Source organism: Melanerpes formicivorus, unplaced genomic scaffold (genome assembly GCF_026170545.1).
Source record: "Melanerpes formicivorus ecotype bairdi unplaced genomic scaffold, bMelFor1.0.p_v2 SCAF_45, whole genome shotgun sequence".
Taxonomy (NCBI): domain Eukaryota; kingdom Metazoa; phylum Chordata; class Aves; order Piciformes; family Picidae; genus Melanerpes; species Melanerpes formicivorus.
Genome location: NW_027142397.1, coordinates 1,476,168 through 1,487,911, shown reverse-complemented (window position 1 = coordinate 1,487,911; position 11,744 = coordinate 1,476,168). Strand labels below are relative to the sequence as shown.

The following is an 11,744-nucleotide window of genomic DNA, read 5'->3' as shown; positions in this document are numbered from 1 at the left end:
CTGTGGAGTTGCCCTTTCCAGGCTCCTGCCTCTTCCAGGGGGGTGGGAATGCCACTGCCCACCTGGCAGAGAGGTGGGACACCAGGGCCGGCCCCGGGGAGGGGGTGGGAAGGGAGCAGAGCCCAGGGATGTCAGGAGGAGGGCAGCAGCTCTGCTGCAGGGGTGAGGAGCAGAGGGGCTCAGTTCTTCTGTGCCTGTTTGGGGAACTGAAGGGGGGGGGAGGTGGAGAAAAAGCCCCAAGAGCTCCTGTGTATAAAAGACATCACTGCAAGGCTCTGGCTCCCCCAGGGCAGGAGGCCCTGCTGGGTGATGGCTGTGAATGACGTGGAAGCTCACACTTCCCCAGACACCCTAATGAATTTTCCATGTTTTCCACCATTTAGCTTCTAAACAGGCAGCAGCTGGGGGGGGACACAATAAAATAATCAACATCCTCAACAAACCTCAGCACAGCTCCCAGCCCTCCCTGCAGGGTGGCCAGCAGCAGGGTTCACCCCCCCGGGGATGCCCTTTGGGGGTGGTCCTAGGGACCACGGAAGGGTTTGGGCTGGAAGGGAGCTCCGGAGCTCATCTGCTCCGACCCCCCCCGCAGGCAGCAGGGCCATCCCCCACCGGAGCAGCCTGCTCAGGGCCCTGCCCAGCCTCACCCTGAGCCACGGCAGAGTGGGAGCCAGCAGCTCTCTTTGATGCTGGTCCAGCTGATGAGTGGCTGCAGGGGGTTGAGGTTTGCAGGTCCTGGGGGTGCAGCAAGGGTAGCAGACACCTCACAGGGCAGCCTCAATACTTCAGAGGAGCAAATCTGTGTCTTAATGATGCTGACAGAGCCCTGGAGCAGGCTGGGGAGTCTCCTGCTCTGGAGACTTTCCAAACCCACCTGGATGCATTCCTGTGTGGACTACCCTGGGTGACCCTGCTCTGGCAGGGGGGTTGGACTGGATGGATGATCTGTGGAGCTCACTTCCAACCTCTGCTCCTCTCTGCTGGCTCTTTGGGGCAAGGTTCATTCAGGGCTTGAGGAGGGAAAGGGATGATGGGGAGCAGGTGAGACCCCAGAGCACCAGGTCAGGCTCACCCTTGGTGGCCTTCACAGGAACTTCTTTGCCAGCTCCAAGCTGATTTCCTCAGGCAGGAGGCTGGGGCACGACACAGTCACTAGAAATCAAGGCTGGGGTTTAGAGTTTGGCCTGGAAAGAGATTTTTTGGGGTGTTCTTTTCCTTTGCTGAGACTTTGCTAGCTGTGCTCTCAAAGGAAGAAGCCTTCACTCTCCCTTGGAGAGTTTTGAGCCCAGGCTCCACTCAGTTTAATATCTGAGTGCTCAAGAAGAGAGGAGAACTCAGCCCAGCTCCACAGATTTTTGTTACTGTTATTTTTTCTCCCTTTTAATTTTCACTTCCAAAAGGAACCTCCCAACACCTCTGCTCTGCCTGCCCCACACAGTGGCCTCCAGCCCTGTGCTTCAGCGTCCCCACGGAACAGAGGCAGCTCTGAGATGCTTGGCTCTGCTGGCCAGCCCCAGAACCACCACTCTCAGCTCCTGAAAGACCTCTGGCAGAGGCTTGGTGCCTCCCACATCCCATGCTGGGCTCCAGCCTTCCCATTTCAGACCATTCAATTGCTGTCAAACTTAGCTCACACACAGCCCCAGCACCCACAGCGCTCTGGATCCTGTGCTTGGGAGGTGGCCCACGGGAAATAACACCCAGGGAAGGACACCCAACACCCCTCTGGCCCTCAGGTGTCACTGGGTGCATTTAACCATCAGCTCTCTGAGCCACTTGGGCCTCCCAGCTGTGGTTTAGCTCCTGCCTTGTCCCCTCAGCACTGGTTTGCTCTGGCAGTGCCTGATCCAGCCTCAGCCTCTCCTCAGCAGCACCAAAGCAGCTTTGTGGAGGGGCTGCACCTCTCCCAGTGTCCTTTCCCAGAGATGATTCAGTGCAGGTTGCTTCAACAGAGCCCTTTTTCTTTGGCCTCTTCCTCTCTCCCTTTGCCTCCTCTCTCTTTTCCCTGCAGCTTTGAAGGAGGCTGTGGATCAATCTGGAATGGAAAGTTCTCCTATTTATAGCTGCACCTCGGGGTGTTTCCTCTCCCAGTAGCTGTGAAGCAGAGCCTTGGGTTTGTCTTGAAACACATTTCTGCTGGCCAGGGCTGTGGAGCTGAGTTCTCACCCAGACCATCATTTATTGTGGTTTTCTTCAGGCTTTTCCTCTGGTTTGGTGTTGGGTTTGTTGGGTCCCCCCCCTCCCCCCTGCCCCTTTGCTCCTTTTTCCCCTCTCCTCTTTCCACTGCACTTTATGGAGCTGCTGCAACCAAGAGGCAGAGCTCCAGCTCCAGAGGGGCCACCCCCTGGCATCAAAGGCACAGCCTGGCACTGCCCTGGCACTGCCCTGGCACACTGCTGCTGCTGGGCTCATTGATGGTGTTTGTGTTGAGTGCTTTGGCTCCTTGGGAGCCACCACAGCCTCCAGCGTGTTGGCATCAGAGGCTGCTGCAGGCTGGGGGGGTTGGAGGTTTGCTTTGCAGCTGGCATTAGGGGTCTGGAGGCAAGGGGTGAGTGGTGAGGGCTTGGGGTTTGGGTCCTGGGCAGGGTTTGGGCAGGAGGTTTGGTGTCTTGGGAAACAATGAGGCGATGGCAGGCAGCAGGCAGGGGGTGGGATGCTTGGCTGGGGACCCAGGGATCACCTCCCAGCTCCAAGTGGCTGCAGTGAGAGTGCTCCAGAGCCACCTTGGAGAAGCCCAAAGAGGTTTTTTCAGAGCTCACAGAATCACAGGATGGGAGGGTCCAGAGAAGGGGCTTGAAGGTCTCCAGAGCAGGAGACTCCACAGCCCCTCTGGGCAGCCTGCTCCAGGCCTCCAGCACCTCACACCAAAGAAGTTTCTTCTCCTGTTGAGGTGGAACCTCCTGGGCTCCTGCTTGTACCTGTTGGCCCTTGTCCTTTCACTGGGCACCACCCACCAGAGCCTGGCAGCTTCACCCTGACCCCCACCCCTCAGATGTTTATAGCTGTTGATAGGAACCCCCCAGCCCATCACCTCCCCCAGCCCCAGGATGGCTCCTGCCTGCCCTCCTCCCTGGACACCCTCACAGCTCCTGCTCAGGCCAGCCTGCAGCCAGCAATGCCCTCCCCCAAGACACCTGGGAAGCTCTGAGGGATCCCAGCCCCAAAGCCTGGAGAGGGAGCAGGGTGGCAAACCCCCCTCTGCCCCCGGGCACGGAGCTGCTGCCCCGGGGGGCAGTGAGCAGGCAGCAGGCAGACTTTGCATCCTTTATTGTTCCACATGGAAAGTCAGGAATGAAAAAGGATTACACAGAGGCCTGACCACCCCATCAGGTACACTGGAGAAGGACATCAACACCAGCAGCAGGGAAGCACAGCTGGACCACGCTGCTGGCTCCCTACCCAGGCACCCACCACCCCCTCCCCGAGGCGCCCAGGCTCTGTTCTCCTCGAAGCCAGGGCAGCAGAGACTCCTCCAGCCAGGGCTTCTTCCAACGACTTCAACAGGAGCCAGACCCTCCTCTTCCTCTCCCTCCCTCCCTCCCCCACCCCCACCCCCCCCCAGTGACAAGTGCTACAGGTTAAGAAGATGAGCTACATATTAAATATAGGGCAGAACCTTCAAGTAGGGCTGGTCTGTCACCCCCCCCACCCCCAAAGCAGTCTTTGGGACCAGGAACATTTGGCTCTTCTTTTTTTTCCCCCTTTTTATGTTTTTAATGTCCATCAGAAGACAGCATGGGAAAAAATACCATAAAATACTAATAACCAACCAACCCCTTTGGCCTCCAGAGCTCTTTGCTCTCTTGCTCTTTGGAGTTGGTTTGGTGTTCTGGTTTTACTTCTGCCCCTGCACAGGCAAAGCAGTAGAAGCAATTTGATAAAGGGAGGGGAAGCCTTCGGCTTTAGATTAGTAGAACAAATAAGACCCCCCCAAAAACCCACCCACAAACAAACAACAACAACAAACCCAAACAACCCCCCAAGAAACCCAAACAAAAAACCAAACCAAACCAAAACCAAAGCAAACCAAACTAAACCAACCCAAACCAAACCAAATAAAACCAAACCAAACCGAACCAACCCACCCCAAACCAAATAAAACCCAAACCAAACCAACCCAAACCAACCCAACCCAAACCAAATAAAACCCAACCCAAACCAAATAAAACCCAAACCAACCCAACCCAACCAAACCCAAGCCAAACTAAACCAAAACCAAACCAATACAAATCAAACCAAAACCAAAATGAAACCAATCCAAACCAAACTAAACCAAACCAAAACCAAACCAACCCAAACCAAATAAACCCAAACCCCAACCAACCCAACCAAACCAACCAAACCCAAGCCAAACTAAACCAAAACCAAACCAAAACCAAACCAAAATGAAACCAATCCAAACCAAACCAAAGCCAACACAAATGAAACCAAACTAATCCGATCCAAACCAAACAAAACCCAAACCAATCCAAAGCAAACCAAAACCAAGCCCAAACAAAACCAAACAAAATCCAACCCCAACCCAACCCAAACCCAAATCAAACCAAACCAAATAAAACCAAACCAAAACCAATCCAAACCAACCCAACCAAACCAACCCAAATAAAACCAAACCCAAATCAAACCAAAGCAAATAAAACCAAACCAACCCAACCAACCAACCAAAAGCAAGCCAAACTCAACCAAAACCAAACCAATCCAAATCAAACCAAACCCAAACTAAACCAAACCAATCCAATCCAAACCAAATTAACCAAACCAAAACCAAACCCAACCCAAAACTTAGGTTTATAGTTCAATATTCTGTGAGCCAGGAGAAGTCAAAGAGGAGGAGGAGGAGGAGGAGGGGGGGGGGGTGTTTCTGTACAAGCAATTGTGCATTTGTTTTTCTCTTCTCTCCTTTAAACACAAACAAACAGACAGACAAACAAACAAAGCAAATGATAGTGCAAAGCAAATCGTCTTGGCCTGTCCCGGGACCAGGTGCAGCTATTTACCCCTTCCAGGTGGGCAGCGTGGCAAAGGAGCAGCCCAGCAGCCCTGCCGCTGCTGCCCAGCCTCTTCTTCTTTCCCATCCACGCCAAGCAGTCTTAAATTAACCTGGGACTAATTAGTGCCTTCTTTCCTCTCGTGCTTTCCAGCAACCCAAACAGGAATCCAGCATCACACAGGCTGCTGTGCTCCGGTTTCGACAGCTCGGCCAGCACCGGCGAGGTGCTAAGGCAAGTGGGAGGGGAGGGGAGGGGAGGGGAGGGGAGGGGAGGGGGAGGGTTGCAGTTTTGCTGGGGGGAGGGCTGCTGCTTATTATTATTATTTATTAATTAATTATTATTATTTATTATTATTATTATTACTGTCTCAAAGAGTTGCTCTTCTTGTTGCTCTGTTGAGCTCACGAGTGGCCATCCCAGCTCTCCCAGGAAGCCAGGATGTGGTGCTCCAGCCCGGAGGTGGTAGTGCAATTTCACAAGGCTCTGTACCTTCCCCCCCCGAGTGCTGAGAAGCTGCCAACTGAGATTTGGGGATGGGCTGCGTGGCTGCAATGGCGAAACTCAGACAGAGGAGGGCCAGGAGGGGCAGCTCTGGGCTTCCAGTGTTCTTCTTCTCATCCAAAACTCCTAGGTGAGTGGTGGCATTGGGGGCTGGGGGCTGTCTGCACCCCTCTGCTGAGGCTGTGCTCTGCAGGGCAGTGGCTACCACGGTTGTATGCTCCCCAGGAGCCTGCCCACATAACCTCAGCACTGCCAGCACGAGGGATCCCCCAAATCCAGCCTGAATTCCCATGCCAGCACAGCCAGCCTGTGGGGACAGCCAGGTCACCAGCCCAGCCCTGGAGGAGCCTCCCCAGCCGGCTGTGACCCCCAGCCACAGTCCCTTTTGAATCCTGGGATCACAAAACCACAGAATGGCTTCGAGTTGAAAGGGACCTTGAAGGTCACCAAGTTCCAACCACCCTGCCCTGGGCAGGGACAGCTCCCACTAGGGTTTGCCACCTCCTTACTGTCAGCTATGAGGGTGTGAGGTGCCCAGGAGCCCCTCCAAACGCTGCCTGATGCCAGCAGCACCTCCAGTGCCCCTTCTTCAGCTTATTGCATCTGCAGCAAGGTGTCTGGGGTCACCTGGGGGGAATGGGAAGGAGGCTGAGGGGATGGGGAACAGGTCATGGTGCTTCACAACACTCCCACCACCAAGGGACTGAGCAGGAATTGCTCCTTTCTCCAAATCTCAGTTAGTGCTTTCAGAATGAACCAACCAGGCTGAGCCTTAACCAGAGGAAGTCATCACATGTCTCTGGGTGAGAACCTGGGAGAGGATGGTGCCAGGAAGGTGATGCTTGGCCACCAGCTGCACCACTCAAGAGAGGATGAGAGGAAGGCTCAGAGACCGGTGGCAGGGTCACATCAAAGGCTCCCAAGTCCCTTTGGCAGCTAACATGCTTGGAAATGCATCTCACAACCTCTTGGCTCATCCTGGAGGCCTCCCCCCCTCCAGCCACCATCGCTGAGCCTCACTTAGAGGAGCAAAGAGTTGCAGGGGGAGGTCAGGACAAGAGAGCAGAGAGAACAAAACCAGAGCACGTCTCGTACAGAGCTCATCTCCTGTGTAAACACAGAGGGAAGGAGGCCTGGGGGGGCTGCCAGGCATGGGATCAGCCACGTTACTGCCTTAGGAGTAGGCAGTGAGCAGTGCAGGAGCAATCAAACCTCTGCCAGCAGCAGCAGCAGCAGACCATAACAATAATGACCTCACAGCTCCTGCTCCCGGGGCTGATGCCAGCCAAGGAGTCCCCACCAGGCTCTCAGGTACCACAGGTGGTCAGGAGCTTTGAGGTGGTCAAGAGCCCAGCACTGGTGGGGAGGGATGAAAAGGAGACAGGGAGGTGGGGGGGGGGGGGGGGGGAGGAGGGGGGGAGGGGTCCTCTTGGTTTGTTTTGTTTCCTTTTCTTTTTATTTCCTCTGTTCAGTCCTCCTGTGTTGGCTGAGAGATGGCTTGGAGGACTCCCTGGCCCTTCCTCTTCTCCAAAACACTCTGCAGGAGAAGGCTGAGCTCTCTGTGCCTTCTGAATGCTTCGTGTGGGGAAGAGGTGTGAGTGAGATGAACTGAGAAGTGTCCTGCAAGAAGCAAACAGCTGATCCCAAATGTCCTCTCTGGGGGTTGTTGGTTTTCCTTTCTGTGGGGTTTTTAGGGGTTTTTAACCCACCCTGTATCCAATCCACAGCCTTAAAACATAGGGAAGGAACCACAAATTCGAGCCTGGTGGACACTCATCTTGAAATGTAAGGCAGGTCCTGGTCCACCTTCACTTGGTGTCTGCCCACACTGGCATGCAGAGGCTCCTTGGTTTGCTTGTGGGGGTTGGGAGGCTTCGCTTCCACCTTTCTTCCCCTCGGCATCAGTTTGCTCTGCTCACTGCCGGGAGGGAACAAGTGGCTGAGTTAAGTCAGAGCTCTGGGTTCCCCGTGGTGAGGTCCTCCTAGTAGGGCCTCCAGACCGACTCATCCATCCTGCCAGTGGTGGTCATGGCCGTGGGGGAGTTGCTGTGGCTGCCGTCCGCATCCACTCCGTCGCTCTGGCTGCCCAGGTTGGCATTCATGAGGTTGTTCCCTGCCGAGGCGCTGGTGCAAGAGGAGAGCATCCTGGTGGGCGAGCGCTCGCCCCCTGCCACCATGGAGAACTGGTAGGAGCCCGAGGAGGTGCCGTAGTACAGGTGGTAGGGAGAGGGGTTGGCCTGGAAGGGTCCGCTCTGGTTCTGCGTGGAGCCGGGGTAGGGGGGCGGCAGGTAGGTGTGGTGGAAGCGGGTGGTGGCCGGCATGCTGCTCATGCTGAGGCCGCCGATGCCCGTGGCAGAGGGCGAGGCGGTGTAGGGGAAGGCAGTGGACATGGCCCCGGGGTAGTGCATCCGAGGGTCGGAGAACCTGGTCTCAGTCAGCGCCGGCAGCGTGGGGAAGGAGCGCTCGAACTGCCGGGGGTCGGAGAAGGGGCTCAGGTCTGATGTGCCTGTTGAGCAGGGGCGGGGAGGGGGAGAGGAAGAAAGGGAGCGGTTAGAGCCAAGAGGATCACAGCTGAGAGGATGTCAGGGCTTGGGAGGGACCTCTGGAGGTCTTCGAGCCCAACTCCCCCTGCCAGAGCAGGAGCATAGAGTCCAGCACAGGGGGCACCGGAACGCATCCAGACAGGATGACGAAGGGACTGGAGCAGCTTTGCTGTGGAGAAAGGCTGAGAGCCCTGGGGCTGTTTAGTCTGGAGAGGAGAAGGCTGAGAAGGATCTGATCAATGTCTATCAATATCTGAGGGCTGGGGGGCAGGGTGAAGGTGCCAGGCTCTGTTGGGCAGTGCCCAGTGATAGGACAAGGGCAACAGGCACAAGCTGGAGCACAAGGAGTTGCACCTCAACATGAGGAGGAAATTCTTTATGGTGTGAGGGTGCTGGAGGCCCGGAGCAGGCTGCCCAGAGAGGTTGTGGAGTCTCTTTGGAGAGCTTCCAGCCCCACCTGGATGTGTCCCTGTGTGCCCTGCCCTGAGTGACCCTGCTCTGGCAGGGGGTTGGACTCAGTGATCTGCAGAGGTCCCTTCCAACCCCTCCCATTCTGTGATTCTATCCTTGAGGCTTGGAGAGTTTGCTCTGGAACCTGGGCCACCCCCTGCCTAGAGAATTAAAGTCAGAGGGGAAAGCATCTCTTGGGCCTGCCAGGGAAGGGAGCTGGAGAACTCACACAGAAAAATCCTACCCCCATTTGTTTACCTTGCTCCCATTTCCTGTCCTACAATTTGTTGTTTCCTATCCAAGAAGGGACAGGGCTCTGCTGGCTTCTCTTGGGCTCTATTCATCTCTGGCAGATTAAAAACAACACCCAAACACCCACACCCCATAAACACAGAAACAAACCCCAAACTGTTTAGCCATTACATCAGCTGTGTAGTAAATAAAGGGCTGCAGGCCCCAGGCAAGCAGTCCCTGGGATACTCAGTGGTGTATACACACACACAGGGAGACAGAGAGGAAAAGCTGGAGTCCAGACCAGCCTGCTAAGCCTTCTTGTGGGTGGCCTCTTCGTGCTGATACCATCAGGGGATGGAGCTGATAAACACACAGCTGAAAACTCCCAAGCTAGGAGCCACAATATCCTTCTGCTTGAGCTCTCTCTGTCTTTTTCTCCTTCCAAGAGGACAGAGAGAGAGAAATTCTCCTGCTGGAGGAAAGGAGATTTGGGGCAGCGTGGTGGGGATGTTACCCAGCTTCCTTGCATGCCCCAGTGCCTTTTTCTGGGTGAGGGGGTCCTAAACCCATAGGGAGTTGCAGCCAGCTTGTAACTGGAGTGGGACCTTTGCTTGGTGCTGCTGGGCTCTGGGCTGCAGTGGGAAGCCCTGGTTAGAGATGGGAAGCCACACCAGCAGATCCTTGGAGGACCTCAAGGCTTTTCTGTGGCTCTCTCAGCTGCCCTGAGGCTGGTGCCATTCCCTGACAGAGCCCAGCACACCTCTGGCCTTGCTGCATGTGAGACAGAGAGGAATGAGTTTCGCTATCTAAGCAGGAGGGATGCAAAACCTCTGTCCTTGAGACCCCGAGGCACCAGCCTCTGGCAGTGGTTCTGCAGCAGGGCAAGGCTGGGAACCCTGTGGCTGCTCTTTGCTCAGCTTCTTAACACCCTGCATGAGATGAAAATCTCTGCAAGGAGCATTTCTAGCCTGAAATGCTTGGCTGCTGTGCCAAGCTCAAAGCCTGGACCAGCTGGAGGTAGCTCTTTATCCTTCCTGTTTACTCCTAAGATCTCCATTTCCCCCTTGCTAGCAGCAGAGCCACCAGATCTCTGTCATCTGGTCTCAGAGGCTGTTTTTTGGTCACATTGGCTGAATCTTGAATTGACAGAGAGCAAGGAAATGTGTGAGAGGAGTAGGAGAACCATGCCTGCTGGGCTCAGGTATGCATCCAGACAGACAGACACGTTCAGGTGATTGCAGATTTGCTCTGCATGCAGAGGGGGGTGGGGGTGATGGTATTTTATCTCTATTAATTGTGATGAGGCATTTTGAACTTCTCAGGGCTGATGTTCCAGGCCCTGCAGCATTTCCCCAGGAGGAACAGAAGAAACACAAAAAGATAAATAAAAAATGCTTGAGCTAATCCCTCCCAGCTAACAAACGGCAAAAGGCATGCTCTGGAGGAGCAGAGAGGGAGGGGATTTGATCTGAACCCTCGCTCTCATCCCGGCTGAGTCCTTCAGCCATCGGCCGCTGCAAGGAGAAGGAGGAGGGAAGGTTCCTCCCTCCCCTCCGGCCGCTTTTGCGGGCGATCGGCAGCGCCTTCCTTCCCACGCAGGCTCCACCGAGGAGAAAGGTGGGGGAGGCACCTGGTTTGTGAACGTGGCTGTGGCTTTGGTGCGAGATAAGAGAGAAGCAGCTCAAAGCTGTCACGAACCGCACCGCACCGCTCTGCACACACCCGGGGCTGGCTGCCTCCGAGCCCGGCAGCGGCTGCCCGGCCGTGCCGCACGCAGGGGTAGCGTCCCTGGGCTGCCTTGGACAGCACAACGCCGGGAAGAAAAGGCTCACAGCTGACCAAGCCAACCTGGTTTCGCAGCTCAGCCTGCTGGCAGGACGCTCTGCCCCATCCCAGCGCTCTCTCTACAGCTCCCTGCAGGGAGGTCGGAGCGAGGAGGGGGCAGCCGCTCCTCAGAGTCACAGAATCACAGAAGCTTTCAGGTTGGAAAAGACTCTCAGGATCACCAAGTCCAACCCAGAGCCCTCCTCTGCAAAGCTCATCCCTAAGCCATATCCCCAAGCACCACATCCAAACGACCTTTAAACACATCCAGGCTTGGTGACTCAGCCACCTCCCTGGGCAGCCCATTCCAGTCCCTGACCACTCCTGCTGGGAAAATGTTTTTCCTAATGTCCAGACTAAACCTACCCAGTGGTAGCTTGGTGGCCAGGACCAGAGGAAATGGTTTCAGGCTGCACCAGAGAAGGTTCAGGCTGGATGCTAGGAAATAGTTCTTCACAGAGAGGGTTCTCAAGCGTTGGAATGCTCTGCCCAGGGCAGGGGTGCAGCCTGGAGGTGTTTCAGCAGTGTGTGGACCTGGTGCTTAGAGACATGGCTTAGTGGTGACCTTTCAGTGCTGGGTCAAAGGATGGACTGCATGAGCTTGGAGGTCTCTTTCTCTGTGATACTGTGAAGGCCATGCAGCTGCAACACTGAAACCGCTGTCAGGAGCTGAGAGCTGAGGTTTGGGGACCAGCTCTGCAAAGCAGCAGCTTGGTATCAATTGCACCCAGTGTGAGGTAGGACCACAGGACAAAAATCCTGGCTGAACTTGGAGAGTGGAAGTGCTGCTCTCTGACTGCCTCCTCCTTGAGCCCTTCACTCCAAGCAGCTGGGCTCTTTTGCCATGCATTGAGAGAAATCCATCTCAGCATTCCTGCCCAGCCCTCAGAAACCCAACCCCCAGCCTGCTGCTCGCTACCTTCCCCAGAGCAGATGACAATCTGCAGCCACCAGACCTCACTCCTTCCTCAGCTTTCACATGCCCATAAATAATGTTCCATAAAATGCAAATTGAAATAAAACCTGAAGTGCCCAGGGCACATTTCCCTTTTCCTCTAGAACCTACTCAGAGAGGTTTGGGTTTGGGTTTTTGGGTGTTTTTTCTTTTTTTAAGAGGCTACATTTTATTGGCCTCAGCTTGCAACAGTTGGCAGTGGGTCCTTGCTACTAATTTACACCCAAGTGTGTAAGAGTGCTAATT

General features: G+C 55.2%; 1 protein-coding gene across 1 annotated transcript in view; it reads right to left on the bottom strand.

The window, feature by feature from the left end:
- Positions 1-3,250: 3,250 nt before the first annotated feature.
- RUNX3 (RUNX family transcription factor 3) overlaps positions 3,251-11,744 on the bottom strand; it is a 48,137-nt gene continuing 39,643 nt past the window's right edge. The window contains exon 5 of the mRNA XM_068159127.1: positions 3,251-7,998. Coding sequence (XP_068015228.1) covers positions 7,475-7,998 — 524 coding nt within the window. The 3' untranslated portion in view covers positions 3,251-7,474. The remainder of the gene's footprint in view (positions 7,999-11,744) is intronic.